Genomic DNA, 27,728 nt, shown 5'->3' on the forward strand with positions numbered 1-27,728 from the left:
TCTTATGGGTTCTACTATTTCTTAATATTCTTTTGCCAGTAGAAAGAATCAAGAATTTTTATTTTAGCATGGGTCCATCCACCAAACGAGTTTTTAGGACAATTTATAATTATTTTATTTTGAACAAGATTAAAAATTTGGCATATATTTCACACCATTTCTTACACTGCAAAAGTGAAACTAATATGCCCCATTATATACCAGTCCTCTAGTATAGATTACATTTTCCTCATACAGCACCACATTAAGACAGAGAATACTTTTGCTCTGACATTCTCCTTTCTTTGTCTAAACAGAAATGTAGTGTATCAATTTCTAAAAATAATTCTAATTATAAAGCCTCAAATTCATGGAATTGGCCTTACATTTGTGTGAAGAAAAGCAAACCAGTATTTTCAATGACTTGTTCCTAGGTAGGTAACAAAAGTAAACCTTTGTTTCTCTTCTGAATTGAGAAGGGTATTAAAAGTATTATTAGCTTTTTGCTGACAGAATAATTTTAACCTATTTCCAAAAAATAACAAAAGATTTCTTTTTCTGTGATATACTATGATATAACAAATACATTACAAAAAGCCTAAACAAAATAGTATGTTCACCCATTATGTGCAAGTTCATGTTCCAGCTATATTTCGCATGTTAAATCTTAAACCCTACCTCCCTTTACCTTTCCCAAGCCAGTCAAACACAGAGTTAAATGCAGTCTCTTTCCTGAAAGCCAAGTGATGGAAATTCTCAAATCTCTTCATCTGTTTCCAGTTCAGCTCTTGCTGCTCCTTAATCTTTCTCTCTAGTTGCTATTAGCACATTGACAAATGTCTCAACATTTATTTCTGTAAAGGGGAGATAAAGACATTTGGAGTTACTTCTATATCATAATATATCCATAATACAGCATAGAGAATGTGAAAATGGAAGTTTTACTATTAAGTAGATACCTCATTAATTCTAGAACCAGAAGCATAGTTTGCATTTGTCCAAACTCATACCCAATGACAGCTATGCAGTAGCATATGCCCACTTCTCTTTAAATCACTCTAATGATCTATTTCCAAGGGATAAACTCACTTTGAGTAGTGTATTGCTATTCACAACATTAATGACTATTTCTACAGTAACTGGAAAAAAGAAATTGACACATAATGAACCAGCTCTTTGACAACATTTCTCTTGCTATCCCAATGGGTTTTGATTCATTTGGATTATCTATTATAATGCCATCCAGATTTGGTTCTGCATGCATTCCAATATTTTTTTCTTTATGCCAATACATTCCCCTCCCATTGTTGCAAACCTTCCAGTACAACTCACGATACAAACTGCTAGTTATAGAAAGATGACCTAGGACAAACCTTTCAATTCAGGAAATTTTTGTGCTATCAGAATCTCCTCCCACTCACTAGTTGTCAACTCCCATCTAGCTGTCAAGAGGCACACTGTCCTCAGAGAGACAACAATGCCTTTCTTCAGCTGATACAGATGTGAGCAAAATGAGCTCAACTCCCCCGAGCAGCTCATCCTGTCTCTGCAACCTGCAATCTCCTGCTTACGTTAAAGCAACCATGCTGATGTAACTCATTTCACATGATGCAAACTAATCACAATCTTACTTTGAGGTGCTGGGTATTATGGAGCCAACTGTTTGAGAATCCTGGTCATTGGAGGTACTTCCTTTCCTAGTAGTCTGTTCGTAGTGTTGGGACGAAAACCGACATTAAGTCCATCTGAGCTTCTGAACTGCTGGTGATGTGGGTATGAACCACTGCCAGAAAATGAGTCCTGATGTGAACTCCAGTATCTTTGGTAGCCTGATTTCTGATACCTGAATCCTTGACACCTAGATTCCTGCTTCCAGCTAGATCCCAGGTTCCAGCTATAGTCCTGCTTCCAGCTACAGTCCTGATTCCACTCATTCCACCTAGTGTCCTGGTGCCACCTAGAGCCACCTCTTCCTGAAACAACAGAATTTGCAGATGATGTATAAGTATTCACAAACTCGTTGTTTTTGTAAGAGGAATAGTTTTGTGATGGATAGTTTGTAGAGTATCTTCCAGACAAATGATATGAGGCAGAAGAATTGTGATAGGGTAATTCTTGGTTACTTATATGCCCTGCATTTTTACACACTTGTTGATTCCTCCATTTTGTATTTTCCCTGCCAAATGACAGTCTGTTATCACACAGCTCATTTCCTTGCACATCACTGGATATGTATTCTGCTGAGTACTCCTTCACTGGGCTGGTCTCATATGAAGAGGCCCCAGCAGCCGAATTCGTGCAGGAGTTTCTGAGCTGTCTCAGCCATCTGCCGACACCACCGACAGCAGAACCAGGCTCAACAGCAAGAGAGTCCATGAGTGGAGACATCATTGCAAAGTTGTCAGATCTCAGATGACATGAGGATGATCCATTATCTGCTTGGTAACTGTTTAAGTGAGCAGGAGCAAAAGAAGCACCTTCAGAACACTCCTCATACTGAGACAAAAAACCTTGATTCCACTCAGAACTTCCTGAATAAATAAAGGGCACCAAAAGTTAGCAAAATATTAAAATACCAACTGCAAACACAACTACTTAGAGATTTTATGATGTGTCCTTCTGTTCTTTCCCCATTTCCCGCTTTATGTCTTATCTGAGTTTGGCATCTTTTCACCCAAAAATTCTAACACTAAATAGATCAGGAAGGGTTACTGCCTGAATTTTCAATAACCTCAACTGCTATAACACTGTTCAGTGAGACAGGAATGTTTTCAGGCAGTTAAGTCATTAAAGCTGCAGAAAATTATATCCTGAACTGACTAAGAGGGCAAAGACACACAGTACACCAGCTGAGAAGCACTATGGCTGGCCATAAAACTCAATTTTCACAATCTGTGTAGTTTCCAGAGTAAACAAACTAATAGAACAAAATATCTAAATTACCTCTGTATTCTACATCTGGCCCATAGTGTCCTGGGACGCTTTCTGGAAATTCATCTTGAGGTACTGACATCTGTGGGCCTAAACTGTTGGCACAATTATCCTAGATAAAGCAAAAGGTCAGAATGTCTGTTTGCAAATGCAAGAATTTAAGAACTTTACAAATTCTAAAAAGCAACAAATTTCCCACAGAAAGTTAGCAAAGTACAATTTTAGGTGATGGCAAAGTCTATGAGGGATATGTTTTTACCACATTATACCACAATTTTCCAAAGATTTATTTGGAAGAGGTACATGTCTGGAACACAAAAGGTGTCTGTTGAAGACAATGTCTTCTGTTTCAAATTTATTGCCTCATTTCTCTCTTATCATCATCTGGCTAAAATATAAAACTGGTGCATATGCAAATCCTCCTTTATCTGGGGAATGCAGAATGGAAGGCCCAGCTGACACACTAAGCTGCAGAAACAGTAACTGTTGTTGTTGGCAGCATTTGCACAGAGACAGTTACTGTAGCTCACCTGACACGGAATATACAATTGAGAGAACAGCCTGAAACAGCTTTCAGAAAACACATCCTGAATTTTGTGAACCAGAAGCTGCCTGAGTGATGACTCATTTTTTCACAGATTCTGGTCCTTCTTCAGATTCCTTTTTCTACAGGTAAGTCAACATCTTTGCAAAGAAGCTATGGAGGTTTGTAAGGACCAAAAGATTGTCAGGAACATCTTGCCTACCTTAGTCTTAACAGATTAAAACTCTCAACTGAGAGCAGAGCTACAAATTATGAGAAAGACAGACCCCCACGAAAGAAAAAAGTGGCACATTTGGGTGGCACTTAAAGCCTCATTGATCTTAGAACAAAAGCTATCAAGCAAGGGACCACCACAAAAAGGATTACCTGTCATCAAGAAGCAAAATGGTGCCCAGAACAGAACACAGACACAAAAAAAAAAAGCCAAAACAGATACATGATGATGGAATACTAAGAGAAATGTGCTATGTAATTAATATCTTTTTTACTTAGAAATTGTAAAAAAAGAAAATTTAAGTACATTTAACTGGGAGTTTTGACCCATGCCTGAACTGTTACAGGTTGGCATGGAGTTAACAAATTGAGTTTAACCACTCCTCTCCTCCCAGTGGTAAAACAACTCTGGACAAGATTAAGTTACTTACTGCTGCTTTCTTTTCACAAAATGCCTTCAAAGCTTCCATGAGTCCCTGTGTAATGTGAACAACAAGTGTTGCTTCTGAGTCTGAGGTGATGTGAAAAGTCTCCTGTTGAAAAACATGATTAGAATTGGTCATTAGGATGCTGAAGGGTCATATACACAAACAGATCAAAGTTATGCTTTGATTTTGGTATAACCAAATTTATACTATTGGTTAACATATGTCACATATGATAAATTGTATACAAAAACATTTAAAAAAAAATTGGAACATAATTATGGCTTGATAAAAGGTAGAACATAAACCTGAATTTCTCTGCCACTCCTGTACTGTCAGTCCATAAACATTTAGTTGCAGACAGAGAAGGGCACAAACCCTAAATTTATATTTTCTGTGTAGAAAATTGAATGAAAAAATTAGCTTCAGGCTGATTACTAAGTAACTGAATTTATAAGTGATTACAGTAAGTTAGAAGAATACATGCAGTCTTTTGTAAGAAACAGCTGTGATTCCTGTAGATGAAAGTCAATGAACTACCAAGTTTTTTTGTAGTTTACTGATTATCCCTTAGACTTGCTTTTTCTCTGTCTCTCTTTCTGAAGTCACAATTAACCACAGCATGGAAGACATGATGCACATATTTGAAAACATTCCACTTTTGATTTTGGTATATAAACACAATTTGGACTCAAATGAAGTTTTCCAATTGCTTTAGGTACAGAACAAGACTTTCACAGAGTAAAACAGTGAACACAAATGGTCAGGTATTTTCATAAACTGAAAAGAAAAACTGAGGCTTATTATGCTGCTGTCAACAGCAACAGGACTGATAAAACTGCCCCAATCACTCCAAGACCAGCAGCTGTGCTCCCTCTGGCAGCCAGACCAGACTGGCTCCTCTCACCCACCATTATCAACAATCCCATTAGACAGGGGCAGGCAGCAGTGCCTGAGCACCATCAGAGCTGCTAATTAATACTGCTTGTCAGGGTGGCTCCTCAGCTAAGGAGAGAGCCATCCACAGAAAAGGAGAGCTCACATTTAATCCAGACAATTGCTCTGAGCTGAGCTACAGCTGCACTAGCTTTGCAGGGCAGAGTCCACTAAAATAGAAATGCATGTTGCAGTCAGATGAGTTTGATCAGTAATCATAGGCTCCTTCACAATATTCACTGCATCATACTGGGGAAACCTCACAACTCTCATCATATTTATTTTACATACCAGGAACTCCAGAGCTTTCTGTTTGCGAACAGGATCGTTCTGTGGGATTGTAGAATAGAGAAAAAAAATTAAAAACTGAATTTTACAGCAATTGCTGAATCATCTTGTACAGAACAAGACATTTTTATCTTTCACTCAACAACAAAAGTCAACAGAAAGAAAAGATAATTTTAGGTCACAGCCACAAACATGTAACCTTAGATCTTCAGTATCAGTTTGGTATCAGCTACACAAACACAGCTGCATTACTTCCAATACCAGGAAGAACACATTTCACATCTAAACCACACATCTACAGGAGCTATCTTTCCCAGCCCTTCCTTTTGCTTTCAGAAGCAAAATTGTGTTTAAAAAGTCAAGTGCTCAGCTGCATTTAGCACAGTACCTGATCAGCCTAAGGCCTACACAACCAACTCTGCCACTAAGATAATAACAAGGCACTTCTCAGTGTTTGTCTCCAGAGCTAATCAGGACTGATACTTCAGGGATCATTTTGAATTTCACCTTTGAGTTAGAAAAAAGGATTATAACTCTTTAGACTTAATCTTAAGATTTACATCAAACTTTTAGTATAGAACAGCCTTGATCTGCAGAGGGCCAAAACAGGGAAGGGGAAACTGCAGCGTAGGCTGAGACCTGACCTGGAGACACTGGCTCTGAGACTCTCAGTGGCTCTAAACAGGATTTATGAGAGCCAGAGTGAATGTACTGTATTCTCTTCCCCTCTGCTGTGAGAAACACAAAACTCTGACCCATTAGATCAATTGCTTATGTAACAGTATCAATAAAATAGCAAATGAAGCCAAAGAGTAAGCATTTTCCAGAAAAATTAAAAACAAGCATAAAGAAACTGCTACACCATGAGACACTTGTGGGTATGTGAACACTTGTGTGGAGTTACTGCCTCTACATACCTCAGGCTTATAATCATCTTCCCACCTTAGAAGAAAGAAATTACAGTATTAAGATGCATTCTAAAAATTACTAAAACATTAGGTTTACTTATAGTATCTAGAACCAAGATATTTCAGTTTCCAAATTTATATCTCCTACAGTACTGGATACCTTTCTTTAAGAAATAACAATGATTTAAATATGCTGTAAAGATCCTTATTCTGACTAACTCTCAAACACACCAGTAGTACAGATGAACTTCTTTACAAATCAGCTAAAGGAGATGACTAAAATAATAGTGAGCTGGGTTTTTTCTTTCTATATAAACACCTTTTAATGAAACTTACTCAGCCAATGATACTTCACATTGAATGGAAGCAGCTGGAAATTTCAATTGCAATTACTTTTTGAGTGTAGCATTTCAAAAGCCACAGCTACTATTCCCTCACAGACAAAAAGGAACAATTTACTGAAGAGGAGTAAGTACAGTGGAAAGGCAATAGAAAAAAAAATCCTGTATGTCATGATGTTTGCTACAGAAAAATAGGTTTAAAAATCACTTTTGATTCTTCTGTGTGGGTAGTACTCTCACCTTGCTTTCTTCTCCAATGGTGCTAGAAAATGAAAAAGAATTATTAGTAACAATTATTATTAGTAATCACAAGAATTATTATCACAAGGCTTGCACTGTATTACTGCAGCAGCAGCATTACACAAACAGAACAGCTACTGGCTGTGAAGTGGCTGCAGTTTCTGAAAAAGGATTCAGCAGCAGATGGCACACACTGCCACCTTAGAAACCAGCAGGCATCCTTGATGAAGTGTATGGGAGACCTGAGCCCTAAAGGCTTTGCAGGGTACCCTACACCAACTGTGCCCAGGCAGCTGAATCCCACACCAGAAGGCTGTATGGAATAAACTGAGGTGGGCCTGTCTCTTCCACAAAAAAAAGTTACAGGGTCTGCATATGGGGTTTTTTTCTGAGTAAATACCAGTGAACCTAAAAGCTGTACATATAATAACAAAGTTTCCATAACAGGATGTTAGGGGGGTTGGAATGTCTGATTATCTCCATCCATGTATAAGCATGAGGAGAGATGGAGAGAAAGCTCAGCAAAACAAGGCAGTCTAAAACAATAACTACAATTCAGAGCACCAGCTACTGCATGGTATATAACTTATCACTTCTTAAGCACTTATAAACACAGGTGTTCCAGGATAAGCAACAGGACATGTAATAATTCTCAGGACAAGTGACATCTTTGGCCCTACAAGACAAGGCCAAAACACTTGTGCTGCCATGTTAACCAACTTCCATTAAGTCCCATTAAGTCTAACAAATACTGATGAAGCTGTTAATGTGCATTTGTTGCTCACACACTAGAACATGTGTACTAGTGGCCTTTCTTAATTATATCCCCAAACTCATTCTCACTGTCAGAAGAGAGTTTTGAAATTTGCCAGTGTGATCTAGTCTAAAGTTACTGCTGCTAAGCCAGTAATCATGATTTTTTTTCTAAATAATCAGAAGGGCTCTTTTTATTCACTTGATGCTGACCTTATCACCTAACCACAGCAAACCTTCATATTGAAAGGCACAATGTTTCCCTTTTGTCCATTTTTCCAGAGTGTCATATCCTGTAGGACCAGGTGAGATCACTCTTTCTGATGTTCCAAACTGACATTTGACTGTCTTTCACTTCTGTGGAAGTCTGCACACTTCACTGATATCGGTTTACTCTGAACTGAGAATTATTGAGCTAATTACCAGGTCACATTCCCTTTTTTTTGCAAGAGACACAGAGGTCAAAAAGGTTTCTGCCACCTTGTTTTGCAGACCAACATTTGAAAGTACAAGCCACAGAAGCCACCAATGATATATAAAAAAAGCACTGCTGTGGTAGGCTCCTACAGCAGGATTCACACTGACAAATTCCATTGATCTATGCAATCTTCACCCACTTCAATCAAACCTACTTTCCTTCTGATATTAATACTAAGGTCAAAAGGTAGCAAGGAGATACTGTCCAGATTAGCATCATTAAGGATCTATATCACTTCTACAGTAAAAGAACATGTAACTCAGCCACACTCCATGAGGGAGGATACTGGGTTTATGTCTGTGGGTTTGGTTTCCATCACTTGTTCCAATGCACTTGCTAAAGAACAGTAATTTCCACTTTCACCAGTAATTCAGCATGTAAGTCTTTTGATGACAGAAATGAGGTGGAGGAGACTTTATCAGCTTATTCTGAGAAAGCCATCAAGTACCATTTTCCCATACTTTTTCACTTTCCTTGATGAGCAAATTACTGCAGTTATCATAAATACCTCTGGAACCAAGCAGTTAAAAAATACCTAAAGAAAGACTGGAAGTCTGGAAATTTCCTTCTTTCCTTATTTCAAAATCACAAAAATCAGAAAAATTATTGACAACATTTTGTGGTATTATAAGTTGAATATTTTACATCAGTCAAACCCTTTGAGTTCAACTAGTAGGTCAAATTAGGCCAAATATCAATTCTATCACATCTACTACATTCAAGAAATTCATAGACTTACATGAGGGAGCTGGCCTTGCATAACCTTCAACCTAAAAACAGAAAAACTTTCATATTAGACCTTCTGATTAAAATTTTATAACAACAGTCTCTACTGCAAGTGCCTCTAGGAAAGGAACAAGTTATTTTATTTATGCCAACACAATTAAATGGAATTAAAGTAAATTAACTAAATGCCTCACACACAAAGAATCCTGAAAATACAAATGAAATTTGAGAGAAAATTTGCTCACATTTGAGAGAATTAAAGTTGCAAAAATTAAAAAATATTGAAGTTAAAGTAATAAAATTTCTGCACCACTGAATTCAGACTGAACAATTTTCAATTTAAAACTTCTAAAACTTTGAAAATATAAAGCTTTGGTTTTTTCCAGATGAATTTCAATACTACTGTTCTTTTCCCCGTATTTTTCAGGGCAGCCTTAGTTCAACTCATTACCACACTTCCTAGAAACACACAGAAATTTAACAAGCTTTGCCAGCAGTACTTTTAAAATTTACTCCATTAAAGATAAATGCATTGATAAAAGGCACATTAAAAGATACTTTTCGTTTACTTCCAATTACCTTATACATTTTTAATCCTTCACTCTTCTCTAGCTCTCCTGCTATCCGTTTGAAAAACGAGACTTTGCTTTCTTTTCCATTTGCTGGTCTTCTCCTAATTTTATCTGGAAATTCTTTCGACTGCAAACAAAACCAACTTGAAAAGGTTAATAACAAAATTTATCATAGTGTTTTAAAAATTAAATATTTCACCTTCTGGACAAGCCTCCCAAAGGACTGGTAAACATTGATTTGAATATTATGAGCTAATTTCTTCTCCACAAAATATCTACTCAAATTCTAGAGTTACTAAAGTAGTCTTCAAAATAAAAAATGGACACCATGCAAAGCATGCTAACAAAAGGAAACATCCTCTGTACCAAATCCAGCAATGCTATGGATATGCTGGGGAATAAAAAAGTTCTACATTGGTTTTGGAACCTGATCCTGACAGCAATCTAAACACTTAGGAACAGACTTTGGAGCTGAAACAGACAGGAAGCCCCAGACTGCATTGCCTCAATAGCCCACAGCATCAGAGCTCTCCATGCTGGTCTGACCCAGGGAGAGTCAATTATACAAATACTGGCAACTTATCATATGGGGGTTTAAACTTCAAACAACTTAATTATTTAGAAAAAAATAATAAAAGGGGAGTATCATTAAGAAATGCTGATCACAATGCATCAAAATTACTCACAATGTATTCTTTTCTGTGTTTATGTCCACTAAGATGTTCTATCATAGGTGCCACCTCTGCATGACACCCACACAGCCTGCACTCATAACGTGGGTCTTCTTTTCCTTCAAATCTGATTTCAACCACATGTTCTAAACCTGTAGAAGTGAGTTACAAATATCTCTATTTTATTACAGACTACTGAAACAAATGTATTCTCTTCCATGCTGCCCATTAAATTCAAAATTAACAAATGAAATTATTCCATTCACAGAATCTGACACTCCTTCAGGATCACTTCAACACTTCTTTGGACCATTATTATCACATCAGCTAAATTTCTCTCTTTCCAATGTCTTATTCTGAAAAAAAACACACCATCTATGGCAGATTTCCAAGCCCACCAAAAATATTTCATGCACCTTTACTCCTGTCTGGGATATTATTTTAAGAAACTAAGAAAGAGAATGAGAACAGGAAATGCCCTACAAATGTCTAGATTTAAAAATAGCATTTAAAATTTAGTCAAACATAATTTGGACAGTATCCGAGCAAAAGCAGATGTAGGAAAGACATTAATCACTTCACAAAACTGAATTTTTCATAATCTGAAAAAGTTCCATAAACATTTAACAATTTTAAGAATGAATATGAGATTTTTTTCTTCATTTTTCCTAGAAATTACTGAGATAATCTCTTAAAAGTATTCAGAAATCTTCAAGTTTAAGGCTTCTTACCTAGCATGAAAAGTTTTATTCTGAAAACTTGAACATAATAAATTTAAAAGCAGTTTGAAACAAATAGGAAAATCCTGCAGCTGTTCCCTTATGTCATAATTTCCAGTACTCTGTATTCTAGATGGATTGATCCCAGCCAGCAGTTCAAGAACCACCACATAGCTGCTTGCTCACTCATATCCACATCCCTCAGCAGGGTGGGAAGAAGACAAGAACAAAAGCAACAAAACTCAGACTTAAAGACAGTTTAATAAGTTAAGGAAGGAGGGGTAAAAAACCCCCAGAACCAACCAATATGTAGAAACCCATCACTCACTTCCCCACAGATACCCACTCACAGTCTCTGAACAGCCACCTTGGAAATTAAACCCTGCTTCCATCCTTTTTTTCTTTCTTTACCTCAACTGTGATCCTAAACATAACATTACATGCTACAGAATATCCTCTCTGCCAGTTTGGGTCATCTGCCCTGGATGTACCACCTCCAGTCTCTTGCCCACCCCCAGCTTATTCAAGGGGTGAGGACACAGAGTAACAAAACAGTCTTGATGCATGTGCACTGCTCAGCAACAGGAAAAGTCACTGGGATGTCATCAAAACTGCTTCAGTCACAAATCCAAAGCATACAGACTGCTATGAAGAAATTCAACTCCATCTCAGACCTGCTACGGTATCATACTGCTACATCTTAACTCCGAAATGAACTCACCAAATGAACTGAGACTGTTCTTGCACACAAAGTGTTTTCTATTACAAATGCTTATAGTAAAGTATTAACATTAAAAAGCCTAGCAATTTATTATGTGGATTAACTACATGACAATACACTAAACAGAAATTTCTTGCTAACACTATGAAATCTGCTACTTAGGCCTTCATCAGAGAAGCTGTTTCTCTAGGCCACCATGATGCACTTGGAACACTAAGGCCACTGACAAGCAGCCTTGCTACCCTCTCAAGGGTTCCTATTCTAGCAGTTAGAAAGAAAGCATTAAAATAAATCTCACTACTTCTAGTATAGCCAAGAACAGTGATGAAAAATATCTCACTACACAGAAACATCTGTATATCCCACCAAATGGAAAGCCACAAAGAACCAGGAGTGATGACAAACCACCAGTGGTGTGAAGTCCAGTTGAAGGCCAGAAGGTAGCAGTGCACCCCAGGGGTCAGTACTGGGTCCAGTGCTGTTCAAAAGCTTCATTAATGATTTGGATGATGATGTAGAGCATAACCTCAGCAAGGCTGATGATGACACATAACTGGGAGGGATGTCCAATACGCCAGAGGGCTGTGCTGCCATCCACAGGGACCCTGATTTGCTGGAACTGGGCTGTCAGGAAACTCAGGCAGATCAGCAAGGGGAAATGCCAAGTCCTGTATCCAGAGAAGAACAAGCCCAGGCACCTGGGATGCTGGGGGCTGGATAGCCAGGAAGCACATTGGCAGGAAAAGACCTAGCAGACACCAAGCTGAAGATGAGCCAGCAAAGGCTGCTGGTATCCTGGGCTGCACAAGAAGGAGTGCTGGCAGCAGGCTCCACTCAGCACCAGCAGGGTCATTCCTGGAATGCTGGGTCAAGTTCTGGACTGCCCAGTACTAGAGACATGGGCATATGAAGGACCATGAAAATCACAATGGTACTAGAGCAACTCTCCTTAGAGGAAAGTCTGAGAAAGCTAGAACTGTTCGGCCTGAAGAGAAGGCTCAGAGAGGATCTCATCACTGTGTATAAATACTTGAGGTGAGGGTGCAAAGAAGGAGCTGTTTTCAGTGGTGCCCAGTGCCAGGACAAGAGGCAATGGCACAACTGATGCAGGAGATACTGTCTGAACATCAGGAAACACACTCTGACTGCAAGGGTGACTGAGCACTGGAACAGATTTCCCTGAGAGACTGCAGTTTTTCACCTTGGAGATATTCAGAAGCCCAAAAAACATGTCCAGACAACCTCCTCTGGGACTTGAGCAGAGGTTAAGATCAGCACAGGCCCCTTCCAACCTCAGCTGTTCTGTGATCTGGAAAAAGCTTCTTTACTTAGATGGCTCCTTCAGGAACAAGTTAACAGTTAAGTAGGCCTTTATAATATCCCATGCAATAAACTAAAATTTAAATGGTATGAGATAGGTAAATTATTAAATACATTTACAGAAAATGAAACTAACTAAAATCCCATCTTTTATTTCAAAGGAAAGCCATTTGGTAACAAATTAAAAGGCATACAATTTATTAAAAAAAAAAAACAAAACATACCAATAAGAGGTTCGTCTCTACTGGGATCATCCATAAAATCCTTCAGACAGGTTATGTGCCCTGTGAATGCTCTCTTCACTGAAGTAAAAAATACATAGATAAAGAGACATTACACATTATACAGTTCACACATAATGTCTATGATCTTACAGGAGTTTCAAATGGGAGACTTTAATGGTGATAAAATTAATTCACGCTCTGAAATGCGTAAGGAAAACAGGCAAGACCTCAGTCCCCCACAGAAAAAGTCCAACACTTTGTCTTTCATAGCAATTTTACACACAAGGATTTAAGGTCCTCTAGAAAAGAATCAAATAAGCAAAACAAGACTTCTAACACAATTCAGTTTACTGAAAAAATATACCAAGATATGTGACTCCAATAACAGCATGTCCCAGACTGGGTCAGTTCTCGTGAAAAAAAGAAAAGCCACCCACCTCCTCCTCCCCTTAAAACCCTAATACTCATACAGCATTCTGGGACTGCTGATTTGGAGTCTGAAGCTCAAAAATTATACTGCCTTAAGGCTAACAAAGAACACAATCTTCACTAATGCAACAAACACTTTTTGAGCTCTGGGCAGCCCAAAGGCTGCACAGACACAGTCAGTATATTTAAGTCTGAACTAGCAGTGTTTCAATCAGGGCTCCATCTTGCTCCTCACAGAGTTTTAATAGCCTAGTTTTTGTTCTGCCTAAAATACTTCTAAGGCATTCCTGCTTAGCTTAGAACACCAGCAGAGTTCAGCTAAATATACCTGCAAACAATCTCAAAGAGGCATTAAGTGTATTCAAATTCTAGACGTTATAAATCACCATGATGAAGTGTTAAAATATGTATTTTTATTCTGCAAAAAAAGTGCAGAACTAGAACTCACCTACCTAATTACATATAACTGACCAGAGTAATTAACACTGCTAGTTTCTTCAAATCAGAGCAAACAAATAGAAATACAATAAGCACAGAACTGTTACTGTATTCTTTCCCACTATGATATCAGGTTAGCTAAAAAATCCCAACCACAACTTCTCAAGAAGAGGGAATTCCATATTAATTCTTATATATTCATTCCATTAGAAATACACCTGTGCTGCCATCAAGTCAAACTCCAGAATTGTACACAAAGAAAAACTTCACTAAGTTGCACCATTTGGATGAAAAATCTCTTGCAATTTAACAGTGCTACAAAATACTTCACGGGACACCTCCTGCCACAGCGACATTCCCTCCCAAAAGTTCAGTCATCTTAAAATACTTGGTTGGGTTTTGGTTTTTTTCTGCCTTAGGTGACATGCAGCAGCATGTGACAGAGGCAACGTGTAGCAAGTTGGTACCACTTAACGCATTGCCACAGACAGACTTTTATCAACACCTAAATGCCTTATGTCATTCCCATGCATTAATGTGCCTGTGCAGCAGCAGCTCACTGTGAGCTGGTTATTCCCAAGCTGACAAAGGCATGTGATCCTTCAGACTTAATATGGAAAGATGCACACAGAAAACAGTTTAAGGTCTCGTCCAGGTAAAGGTCGTTTTCTTGTTTCCTAGCATACAACTAAATACTCTTGTCTTTGTATCATCTTAAAAACAAACAACTCATCCTGTTCTTGGTTTATAGCTTTTGGTCTGTCATATTTTCATTGTACACTGAGCATGCCGCAAATTTTTTTATTGAAAATTTCAACAACTGAAAAATTACTAGCTAGATTCACTATGACATTGTCAGATAATCATGAATATAGAAACTATGTCCCATGTTTGAAGGTATTTCTGTAGAAAGACTTGTAACTTCGTATTCTCCTAAGATCATTTTAAAATAAATTAACCAATGCACAACAAAAATAAATGGTTCAAATGTCTGGTAGCTTGCATTGCTTCTATCTAGACCATAATCAAAACACCTGCTTTAGTCATCATTGAAGTAAAACCATTGATTTCAAAGCTGCATTTGAAAAAGGCATTATTTATATTCAGATACCTGGTCTGAGCACTCGAAACTTCATCGGAACTTGGATTAGAGCTGAAGAATCTAGGATAAGAGTTTGACAGTCAGATTACTTCTTCTCATTTGCTTTTATTAAGGACTTAGTAGATCATTAAAACATATCACAGAATTTTAACAGTTATCTTCATTTTTCAGTTTAATATAGGCTAAGTATTCCATCTTGATAGATTCCTTTTTTAACTTCCTGACTCCATTCCACTCCCCCTCCCCATCACCACAAAATGCCAGACACACAAATGTCACAGAAACACAGAATATTCAATTCTTACTTGATTTTTAAGTGCTTTTCATACTGGATACTTATTTTAATTATTTTAACTATTCAGAATCATGCATGACAACCAATCTGTGTTCCACGTACCCAACAAAAGCTTCTGGTCTAAGCATTCAGAGCCTAAACACAGTCCCAGACACAATTAATTCAGTCATTAAGCTGCATCTTCTTTTAGATAGGGGTCTGTATCTGCTCCTAATCAGAGCTTCAAACAGAATGTTAAGGTGTGCACTTACACTCCTGCTGGAATTTCTCCCTTGCCCCTCTCTCCCTCAAATCCATAGACACACACAAACCACCATGCTTATTGACATTGTAAATATTTTGTAAGTCACTTCATCCAATATAAAAATAAGGCGATATACTAATATTCATTTGGTGGAAAAAGTAAAAGGTAAATTATTATTTGCACACATAATTCCTAACTTTGAAGTTAAAAAGTTTTCTACAGTCATGGCAAACACAACATACTGCATACATAATTTATTTTCCTCTTCCTGCATAAAACAGGGAGTTAAAAGATAGGTATCTGTTGTAATGAGGTATCAAAGCTGCAAATCAAAGTTACAAACATTTTGCAAACAACTCTGCAATATTAACATAAGGAAGGGTTATGGGAAAGCACATCTCCCTTGATTCCTTAAAATAAATTACACATCTTGCTTAGTTCAAAGCTTCAAAAGATCTGCTAGCAAGAAGAATCCCAGGCATTCTGCGAGCATGATTACTCAATGTCAGAATTGTTCAATTAGTGAGTGAAGCTCAAGTTAAGATTCCAGGTCCAGCATGCACAAACATGGCCAAATGCTATATGATACAAAAAGGTCTATGTGAAAAAGTGCTTTATTTAATTTACTTCTAGGAACAAAGAGAATACACAGAGAATTGTATCAGAAGTAGTTCACAGCACATTCTGCCTTAACATGCTTAGAGTTTACAAATATGATCAAGCTAAAAATCGAGTTGTAGCTGCTGCTACCACCAAAGGTAGCAGATTGAGATTGAATTTTTTTTAATTAAAAAAAAAAAAAAAAAGAAAAAGCATTAAGTAAAGATCACTGCTGCCCACAGAAGTTTAACAAAGCAGTTTTGATCTTGAAGACTCTCCTTTTCAGCAACAGCAGGTTTCCAGGCTAGCATTTAATTCATGCTTACCAGCCGCATACTTTGCAGTGTTATCAATAATATATTTCTTAAGCATCTCAAAATCAAACTACAACAGAATTTTCTCTAAAACATACTATACTGATCAATGAGATGGAAATCTGCTGGTTTGTCAGGCTCAAAAGGAAACAATTAACAAAGCAGCCTCCTGGTGTTTAGTAAGCACCAAAGAGCAAATTCCAGGGCCTCAACAATGTATCTCCATTAACATTCATAAAACACCCTCAGAAAACTCGAAGGCAACAGTAATTTAGGAGATACAACCCATGCCACAGCTTCAGCTGAGCAGGACCTTGGGAACACTGAGATACTGAACAGGTTTGGTAGCTGGACTTCTTTAGCTGAGGAGACATAAGAGGAGACATAATAGCATTGACACCAGAACAACAGCTACAAAATGTCCAGCCCTGAGGGAATGTGACAACAACATTAAAAATCAGCAGCCAGAAATAGTTGCTTCAGATGCAAGGATTAGGTGATAGGATAAAATTCCTCTTAGAACAGAGGAGCAACTACAGACTGATTACACACAGGTGGCAGACTCTCTGCCTGTGAAGATGTTCAAGGATTCAGCAAGTGATGATCCAGCACTGGCTGTAGTCCTGCTTTAATCAGGAAGCTAGGCAATCAGCTAATCAGTCTCACTAAGTCTCTTCCACCTAATTATTTTATTTAGTAAGAACTATTTTCCAAATATGTACATGAACAAACAAAAAGACCCCAACAAGAAAAACTCCCCAAACAATCCTTTCCTTTCAATATTCAGTAAGAGTGCTGAACATACAAAAGGTGGAGAAGAAACAACTGTGTATGTATTTGTAATGCACACACATTCCTAATGACTGCCAGAAATGTAGCAGCCACATTTCAAAAAGTTTCAGACACTGTCAATTCAGCTACTCAGCAACAAGGATGTCCCAAGTACAAAAGAAGTGCACGAAGATGCCAGATTCTACCATGTCGAGGAACTCCCCAAAACAAAAGCAGTAAGGGTGTTGAAATAGTGCTCCATCTTGTACTTTATTATTATGGCTTCTGAAACATTTTTTTTCTTCTAGACATTTAGTCAGAATAGAACTTCCAGGGTTTTCCTTTGAAGACTTAGCAGTAATTATACACTCAAAAGCAGCATTCTTATCCATGTTTAATAGACACTGAGTATGAAGGGGCATGTTAAATCATATCAATTTCTTAAAAGTATTAAGCTGAAATGTTGATCAGGGTACTGGCAAGGTTATCATTGGTGAACACAAGGTAGAATTCACATTTGTGCCTTCTCTGGGGAAAGAACTGGTCATCAGTGCTGTTTAATAATTGCAGTCTAATCTTCATACTGGATTCCTCACCTTGACTCCATATTTTACAGAACAACCATAATGAAACTTTCTTTACTCATGGCGCTATTTACAGGTTTTAAGTTGAAGGATATAGATGCAGATTAGTCGATCCAAGCAGATAAGAACATACAACCTCTCTTCCTACACTTTTCATTTGTATTGCTGGAAAAGCAGGACAAGCTACCTCTGCATCATACTGTAATGCAAGAAAAACTCCACAGGCTGTACAAAAAAAAAATTTATTAATCCATTCCTCTGTGTCATATTCATTTCACCAATAAAGCTAGGCAGCCCATAAAGGGTTTCAATGCCTCTTGCTCAAAGCAAAAAGTTTTCAAAACTTTCCTATTTTGACCAATAGACCCCAAGGAAAAAAAAAAAACCAATGTCCATTTACCTCTGCTTTTTATCCCTAAACACATGGTCAACTGCCTCAAATAAGAGCTGAAAAGTACTCCATCTACCCAATTATATCACTGTACAAAGGAATCACAGGACTGAAATTTATGTACTCAGGTGTGCTTTGACTTAACACTTGGCAAAGTCTCAGAACTTCAGCATCTTCTATTTCCACATCTTACATTATGTTGCTTTCCTCTGAACTGCTGAAAAAGGGGAAAAAACCCAATCCGAGATATCCAATTGTCATCACCACAGATGGATAGTTTTGCCATATGGAAACTCATATGGTAATGTGATGAAGAAACACTAAGGAAGTAGAACTCCTCTAAAAACAAACATCTGGAATCAGATGCATTTCCTCACTTAATTGACTACAAAGCCAACATGATTGTACATTCACACAGGTTACATACACTCACCACTTCTCAAGTAACTTTTGATGGGTTCAGAAAAGATACATGGCATATCCCACTTGGAAACACTCAGAATCCAAGTACTTTGTCTTTTTAAACTTTGGTGTACAAATGGCAGGTGTTTGGTTTACATGGGAGATGTCCCTACTGACAGAACTTTTTTAAATTCTGCAGCAAGGAAGAAAATGCAGATGTTGGTGTAAAATATTCTAAATATGTCAAGCCTTCTCCTCTAAAGCACCTGTTCCTTTTTTAACAGCGTACATTTCATATACTTGTCAGGTATTGTCCTGAACTATTTCCAAGAAACTTTATTCTTCACTTTCACAACATTTTTTTCCTGGCTCTTTGAACTCCAGCTCTGTGAACATGCTGTCACATTGCAACCTCACTGGAATATTTGATAGCATGAACATTAGAACAATATTGCAGATCCAGCAACACTAACAAAAGCATCTCAATTTATATACTAAAATAAAATTAGATTCATGCTTTACATAGTGCACCTAATTTAAGAATATCCATACTTTCCATGCTCATTCACAAAACTTTACTACTGAACTTAATTTTTGTTCATGCCTATATGATAGGTCTACAGACAGTAAAAAAACCACCACAAACTATTTAACAAAAGCTATTTAAAATTTAAAAAATAAAGGCTAGACAAATTAATAAATTAGTCTTTTGTATCAGTGACAGCACAATTAATTTACTGGATCAATTAATTTTGGCTGGACCTTGAAGAAGAATTATTTATATAACTGTTAATATGTCCACAGAAGAGTTCAAGAAGTTCTACATATATATTGACTATATAATTCTACATTGCAGTTCCCAACACCTCTGAAAAGTTACTTAAGAAAAAAGCTTTTCTACTTGTTAAAAAACCCAAAGCAGCACAACTGAGACAAATACATTTCATCAGGCCAAATTTCAGCCTCTTTGGACAACTAAACCATACCAGTGGCTTGCAAATTGACCTTCCACATCTTGATCTTCAGTGAAGCAGAATGCAATAGATCGAGCAGAATAAAGGAGACATCAGTAGTGTTAGTAATAATGTTTTATTAGAAGTAAGTTTCTGATCACTTCAGAACAATTGCTGAGGCAGAGAACTTTCTGGATAAAAGCACAACTTGCAATGCTTCCAACATGTGATACCCTGTGATGTTGGGACTCCTCCAGAAGTTACAGCTAACTTGCTTACTGAAGCTTCCAGATTCTTCATTTTAATAATCAGATATTCTGACTTTTTACTGCAGGATACATCCCAGTTGAAAGATTCCAAGTCATGACATTTCCAAAGATAGAGTATTCATAGCATGCACACATTCTTAACCCATGGAATAATTCCTAATTCTCCATTGAACACAGACTGTAGTACACACAGTACTGTTTTCTAAAACCATAGGTCTTTGCAACAGACTCCTGCACTGCACCACTCTCTTCACAGTCTTGCTGCCACTACTTCTGTCCTCTAATTCAAGTCACACTTTCCACCACACGCATCCCATACATTATTCCTCCAAAGCCAGATTTTATGATCTTGAAGAAAGAACCTCTTCACTTAATCAGTGTTACTTTTAACAATTATTTCTGAGAAGTTTAAAGCAATCTGTAGAAAGTGTCCTCCATTAAAAACTCTTGACCAGAGCCACACAAATCTGTTCTTGTTCCTGAGGTGTAAATACAATTTTGTAGTGCTTGAATCCACTGGACTTTGAGAAGACTCAAAAGTTTTCACAACTCTTCCAATTCTGTCAGAGAGCTTCATTACCATGGAGCAGTCATGGCTGCTGAGGCAAAATCTCACACCTGAATGACATGTCTTGCACTGATTCCCTTATCAGCACAAAACCCTGATAGCAGCTAATGAAGCCCAGTCTCTGAGAAGAGGGCCTCTGACCAGTGTTTTCCCAGGTCTTTCTTGGGTGTTGATTCTTCAGGGTCCAGTAAGCACCAAGCTCAGCCTGCAGCACTTCTCTCAGTACAGGACTGACACAGTCACTCTTCCCTGTGCAGATGTGTATTTCCATGCACCTTTGATCAACGTGGTTCAAAAAGGCTGAGAGGTTCAAAACACACTGGGAAACAGACGATAAAGGTGGAATGTAAGCCTTGTTTCTTGGGAGAACAGGCTAAGAAGATAAAGTAGAAGTGAAAGGCTTGTTTCTTGCGTATACTGACTGTATAACCATTTTGGTTTTTGAAAATCTCATTGATTTTTATCAGAATTCCCACATCTGCTTATGCCTCTGCTTCCTGTATGTTACCATAAGCAGCTTTACAACAAGATTTTAATTTCCACTGTGAGCTAGGTAGACACAACATTTTCAACCTTTCACCATATATCTTACTGTCATTGACATGCAAGTCGGGATTCACATTCTCAGTTTCTGGGGCAAAAGACACCCCAACAACTGATTCCACCTTGAATATATCTTTGCTCCTCCAAGTCCACTACAATAAAGAGAGACAACATTCCTGTGATGCAGCCAAGCAGCTTCAGCACTGGTAGAGCTGCATCTGCAACAGTGCTGTGTTAGCCTACTGATTTACCTTCTTAGCATTCTGCCTTGAAGCTCAGCAGTGACTGCAACATGCTGGCAGACAAGCGGGAGACAGTTTAGCCTAGAAAGGTGAGAAACTGAAACACTGACTATACATCCCTCCACTAGACAGATACATAAATATTTATATAAGAAATGGCATAAGGTTTCATACTCTAAAACAACTCTTTGCTCAGCAGTTCACTAGACAGAAATCTCAGAAGAATGTTCAGCATATAAACACAGTTACAGACATATAAATCAGTAAATGCAAATACCTGAACTATTAGAACAGCAACAAAACAGTAAATCCCCAAGCAATATCTATCCTAGGAGGCTGAAAGAAAAAAGTATTATACTTACTATAGAAATTCCTGCGTCTCAGGGCTTGCTCTTGCTTTAATTATGAAGATGCAAGTCATCCCAAAATAAAATAAGAAAAAGAAATTAATGTGCTGCATCATTTGAAGGAAAACCCAGCACTTCCGGAGAAGCCTTTGCAGATGAATTGTATTACCAAAGTTTCCATTGTCAAATAGGAAAAAATGAGAGCCTTCATGATTTTCTGCAAAAGCTGGAAGTACTGACAAAGCTGTATTTACAATTAACACAAGGTTAATTTCAAGAAAGTCCTGTTACTTCATGAAGTTTTAAGAGATGATTATGGCTTGAAACACAACATGTGAAGGATGTCAGGAAAACCTAAAGTATGATTACAGCAAAGTTTACAGAAGGTGTATTCCAACAACAAAAAAATATGGGAAAGAAAAAACCTCAGCCCAAAAGCAAAAACTTACTAGGAAGCTTTCCCCCACCTTTTTGAGTGGATTTGGTTAAACCTTAAGGCTAGCCAAATCTCAGGAAAAATCATTCACATAATGAAGAACAGGAAAAGTGTCTTTCACTGGCTGAATCCAGAGTAGATGATTACTTTTTGGCAGAATCTAAAGAAAAGAACTTAATTTTCCATTTAATAGATAAAGCAATCCTGACTCATTTTGAGATTTTTCTGGCAAGTAAACACAAATTTGTCATTTACAAGAATGGAACAATAAGGGTGATCATTCTACCACTATGGCAGCTGTCTGTCCAGTGTGGTCCATGGAGTTAAGTGCTGTATTTTCAATATTCAGTGGCATGGAAGAGATGCTGGACATGGGTGTGACAATTCAATAGGAAGCAAGACTGACAGAGTACTTAATTACCTGAGAAGCCAAGTAGCTGTACTTTCATGGTAGTTATGATAAGGCTAAGTCCCAGTACAGCCACAGGTAGTGGATGGTTTTGTATAAACTCAGGAGGATTTCAGAAGCTTAGAAATACAGACACTGTTTCTCACAGTTTTGTTGTTCCAAGTGCTTTTGATACTCCTTCTCCAGTTTTACAACAAACAGCTGCTAATACCAAGCTTTTCAGACAAGTGCAGAAAACATTAGCAGCTGTGAGCTGCTGTTAGAAGAAAATTTCCTCCTGAGTATTTTCAGATAATCAACTTTGACTGCACCTGGGTTACTGCTTCTGTTAATATCAGAAATGCAGTTTCACAACTGAAGCTAAAGGGTCCATTTTAGTTGTGATCCCTGCTACTAGATGAGGAATTAAGATTCTCACACATTAGGTAAGAAACTTATTCTCTGTTCTGGTTCAGGGATTGCAACAGCTGTTTTTGAGCTAAGACTGTGAAAAGTTAGACTAACTTTTGGCAAAGTGTCTAACTCTGAGAAGCCAAAACTCAAAAACCACTGGTTTTAAGGATTCAAATCTTTCATGCACATCATAATCTGTATGAGCTACTGCATAAAGTAGCTGTCCACACAATTCAGGTTCACAGGTTATCCCACAGAACAGTTTCAAGTGCATAGTTAAGTATTACAGGAACATAATTTAGTTTTTCCTTAAACATATATGCTCTTGAAATATATCAGTTCTTAAAGCTCATAATAAGCAAATCAAGTTTTGGGGTTTTGTTTGTCTTCTCTTTGGTTTTACCCCACAAATGGAAAGCTCCACAATTAAAAATTTCTCTGGATCATGATGATATGCTGCAGAACACATCATATATTTTGAGACAAATATAAACAATCCAACAGCAAGGTAATTTTCCTGTAACTAGCTATGTTGGCATTCCAAGTATCAACACAAATATGTCTGACTGGAATGTTTAAACAGCAATAGTTGATTTTACTGCCACAAAAAAAGGACAGAAAAGTTGCCTGCACATCAGGTATTTCAACCACAGGTTCTTTTGCACAACAGTCAGGGGTAAGAGGCAGAAGAAATGAGAACACTGAAGACAAAGACTAACAGCTCTCTTCATAAATTTGAACATTCTTCGTTACTAATGAGCCTGTAGAGCCTTGAATACATATTTTTCTCCTTTTGGGACATGGCAAGCATTTCCACCTAACTAACCCCAGAGCTGAAGGGAAGGCAAGGAAACTGGTATCTTCTGATAAAAGCAGAACAATTTTCATCTGTGCTTCAAACAGTTCACAAAATAGGCAATGTTCTTCTGCTGATGCCATACCTGCAAAAGGGCTGATCAAAACACATGGAAAAAAGATGTTCCACTCTAGGATTTCTTTTCTAGCAAACTGAGCTATAAAGCTAATGTATATTTACAAAAACAGAATAAATTTTATCACATACCACCATATTCCAGGTATTTACACAGCAGGTGTACTATATCTGGGGACCAAATAAACTTTTTGTTGTCCCAAAAAAAACCCCTAGGTTTTTCCTCAGCTGTGGGGAAAAAAAAAAAAAAAAAAAAAGGCCAAACAAACCTATCTTTCATGCATGATATCCCCCACTGCTCTCCTAGACCTGGTTAAATTAAAAGGATTAGTAAACTTACATAAATGTTATTTTCTAAACATTTTACTGTAACAGTTAAAACTAAAACTCAACTGTTTCTCAAAGTACCCAATACCAGCCAACTCCAATTTTCATAGCCATGAATTAGGCACATATCTATGAATAGTTTGGCTAATTCACCTTCTACAACTCCCCATCCCATTAATACCTGCTCTGCAATGAAGTCACAAAACCCCATCATTATGCTACTATACAGAGGTCACACAGCACTCAATGCACAAGACAAACAGAGCCTTGTGCTGTGATCATCCCAGCCACAGGATCTTTTGGCTGTCAGCACCTTTCTGACAAGGGTCTGGCTTTATCAACTAACAGCACTAGAAAAAAATTAGAGATAAAACAAAAGTATGCAGAAACACCCTAGATAAATATCTTAAGTACCTATACGAAATTCAGAATAGCCAAAATACCCAGGTGGGGAAAAATATATATATATATAAAATTGCCATGTACACTGAAAGTCAACTGAAGTTTTCCTACAAATCTGTCAGACAGCCAAGATTTACTACTGCAGTTATTCCAAATAATTTTTCTTTGAATAGTTATAGGAAACACAGGCCAATAAAATGAGAATAATTTAATATACATAGCACATGTTTACATTTGTTTCCTAAAGTTTTTTTAATGACTGTCCTCCTGATGAAGGGCTTTTTCTTGCATTTTGAAACACCTTCTTGTAGCAGACAAGCAAAGAGTATCTTTACCAATGCCATTTTAAAAACAAATGGGCAACTGATAGAAAAAAGACAATCTGAATGAATCAAAAATGGCTAAAGGATTGGTCAGGCTAGTACTGTAGTTTAGGTTGTGGTTCTCTTCCTTATTTTATGTTGTCCAGACATCTTTTGGTGTAATTTTGAACAGGAACTCCTCCAATAAGGAGCAAACTAAGAGCTATTCACTAGCTACACCTACTCTACACCTACTCTGCATTAAAAAGAAACACAGGCCCAGGACTTTGATAGTAATTCCAAAAAGAGTGGTACAAAACCCCGAAATCAATCTATGATTTCTCATCATTTTCCACCAAAGCAAACAACAGATTTCATAATTTAAAGACAGAAATTGGAGATAAATGAAAAGAATGATGATGTGAGCTTGGAGAGTTATTCCTACAGCAATGCAGCTGTGTGGCTGACCATGACTCCACACACCACATTTCACACCTAACAAAAATCCAGTTTTGAACCTCTCCTAGTCTTGTTCACTCTCAGCTCAGACTTCACTGACACAAGAAACTTTGATAGATTTAGCCCAACATACATCCAAGCACAAGTAGAAGGAAAACTACATGAAGATTTTCTAATAAGCGGAGTTTCTTACTTTTTAAGGGAAAACCAGCAATAGTTAGATTGCTAAGGTTAGCTAAAAAAACAAAAAAAAAAAAAATAAAAGAAACAACCGCAAAAGCAAAGGAAAATTCTTTGCATCAGCAGGAACATTTGGCAGGACACGAAAAATACAACTGTACACTTCTACTCCATCAATTGGGAATGAGAAGACCCAATTCTGTGAGGAAAAAAAGGGGCTGGAGAAAGTAGAGCCACTGACTCAAATAAGAATCAATGCTATTAAAGTGATCAGCAAACAGGTAACAGAATACTATTAATCTGTCTTAATAGCAAAGAGGTGGGGAGATGCCCCTCATTTCCAAAAAAAAACCACCAACACTTGAGAAGGCAGTTTTGCTGTTTGTTGCTAACGTTCCAGGGAGAATAAAAATGTCATTAAGAAGGAAACAATCAGAGCAGGCTCTTCAGTGCCACAGCACAATGCTGATGGCAGCAAAGGAGTACAGACAAGTGAGTTGTGTCTCACTTTTACAGACTGAGAATGTGGTGGAATTTAAAACAATCATAAGCCAATCAACAGCCAAAGGTTCCATCACATAGCATTTATAAAAGCCTCATCTCCAAATACACCCTCACAAAATGGTGCCTAATTATTTAGTGCCTTGACTTGTTTTGTTCTTAAACCACAGTGCTGTTATTGTGATGCTTCAAAGAAACACAAGTCAGACTTGATAGTTAAGTCTATGTAACTCCTTCAGGAAATCAGAAATGGTGTCATTATCAAAATAAAGAGAAAGCTCATTTTATTGAAAGTACAGATGACTTAGGTAGACCTGGAAGACAGAACAGTACTTTTACCAACTGTATCCCAAAACAGAAAGTTGAATTCTTTCACCACCTGTAGCTCCCATATAATTCAAATGTTAATTTCATAATCAGCATACATTTACCTTTAGGTATAGCTGATGTTTCAAGTTACATGCTACAGAAAGCAGAGTTGTGAGACTCCCAGCTCAACTTTTTCTTGGAATATTTCAAGCAAATTACTGTTACAAATCTACCAATAAGTTAGATAAGCACTTGAAGCCTTGTGAAATCGAGTGCTGAACTTGCAAGAGTCCTGGATTTATGATTAAATCTGCAAATACATTTAATATGGAAAAAGTTTACCTTCCTGTGCTTTGCACCACGATAGTGTGACTGAAGATTTATAGCACACATACAGGAAATTTTACAAACCTGAAAGAGAAAAATTGAAAGCATATCTTTACTTATGCTATGAATATCCTGCCATAGGTAAATTATAAATATGAAATACATCTGTTCCTACAGTGTAATCATGCAATTCTCAAGGTCTTCTTTGGCTCAAACAGTACCATGGCTTTTATGAGAGCAGCTTACCACTAAAATGTCCAGAAATAGTAAGCAAACCTACTGAAACAATACTTAAACACGTTTGAATAAATCAGGTGGTAAGAAGTCTTTAAGAGCCTCCCCCTCCTCTGCTACCAGCACTTTCTGAAGTCTTAATTTTCTAAAGTTCTAGAGCTAGAAAGTCAGAGGGATGATTGCGTAGTGACTAGAAAGGAAGAGAGGCAAAACCCTAGAATAACTGCAACTCGGTCCATTGTTCATTCACATCTAGGATAAAGGGATCAGAAAAACAATGAAGACACGTGCATTTCATTATGATCCGCAGATACCATTGCGATAATTAACAGAAAACAAGAGAGATTCACAAATATTTCTTACTAGCTTCAGCTTTTAGAAAAGCAACGATTAATTATAATAGTGCCTGTTTTCATTACACACTGTGGCAGGACTCGAATGAGCCAGAAAAACACTCTGTGCTACAAAAACACTCCAGGACTGACAAACGCAGCGCGTTCTGACCCGGAGGTGCAGCTTTTAGAGGTAAATGAGCCTTTGGGGCCGCCCATCAGAAACACCCGGCAGAGACTGGAAAGGCTGCAATTAAGAACCATTCACGGCACCCGTGACTGCTCAAGATCAACCCGAATTCAGCGAATGGTGAGACCGGCAGCTCTCCCCGCACCGGCCCCGGCTCCCAGCTCTGCCCCCCGTGCCTGCCGGGCCGGACACCCTCCACACAGCCCACTCACTTCGCAGTAAAACTCTCTTTTCTCAGGCTTCGCACTGCCATCTTCTGCCTTAACTTCCTCAGGCACGGCGCTCATCCTGCACGGCCGGGAAAAAAAAAATAATAAAAGAAAACCGAAACCAACTCTTGTTCACACGGTGCTTTATAGCGACCAGGTGGAAGCGGGGCCCACGCCTCGAACGGCCGAGATGGGCGATTATTTTGCTATTTAAACGCTATTGTTTTATTCCGTGTATCAATCCACATCTTCCAGGGCCGGCGCAGCCTCAGAACATCCGGGACCTCTCGCCCGCTTCGCCCCGCA

The 27,728-nt window shown here is 37.9% G+C and overlaps 1 protein-coding gene across 2 annotated transcripts; it reads right to left on the bottom strand.

Annotated features, from left to right (window-relative positions):
* Positions 1-1,610: 1,610 nt before the first annotated feature.
* LOC306800369 (uncharacterized protein) lies at positions 1,611-27,728 on the bottom strand. 2 transcript variants are annotated; one of them, XM_079302413.1, is made up of 14 exons: positions 27,426-27,715; positions 26,473-26,541; positions 21,497-21,530; positions 14,968-15,018; positions 12,990-13,067; positions 10,021-10,157; positions 9,342-9,461; positions 8,776-8,806; positions 6,806-6,827; positions 6,234-6,258; positions 5,320-5,358; positions 4,099-4,200; positions 2,923-3,022; positions 1,611-2,510 (listed from the first exon to the last, which is right to left on the bottom strand). In XM_079302413.1, exons 1-14 carry the CDS (start codon positions 27,498-27,500, stop codon positions 1,627-1,629), a joined length of 1,767 nt encoding a protein of 588 aa, XP_079158539.1. In that variant the 5' UTR covers positions 27,501-27,715; the 3' UTR covers positions 1,611-1,626. The 2 variants fall into 2 exon arrangements, with proteins under 2 accessions (XP_079158539.1, XP_079158540.1); XM_079302414.1 differs by lacking the exon at positions 21,497-21,530 and having other exon boundaries at positions 27,426-27,728.

The sequence above is a fragment of the Erithacus rubecula genome (assembly GCF_903797595.1).
Source record: "Erithacus rubecula genome assembly, chromosome: 3".
In the NCBI taxonomy this organism is placed as follows: domain Eukaryota; kingdom Metazoa; phylum Chordata; class Aves; order Passeriformes; family Muscicapidae; genus Erithacus; species Erithacus rubecula.

Excerpts from the sequence above, each read along its gene's own strand:
- LOC306800369 (XM_079302413.1), bottom strand. The coding sequence starts at position 27,500 with ATGAGCGCCGTGCCTGAGGAAGTTAAGGCAGAAGATGGCAGTGCGAAG. Across the intron at positions 13,068-14,967 it reads GTTTCGAGTGCTCAGACCAG|TGAAGAGAGCATTCACAGGG; the intron begins GTATCTGAATAT and ends TTTTTACTTCAG. Across the intron at positions 10,158-12,989 it reads TAGAGACGAACCTCTTATTG|GTTTAGAACATGTGGTTGAA; the intron begins GTATGTTTTGTT and ends TCACTTCTACAG.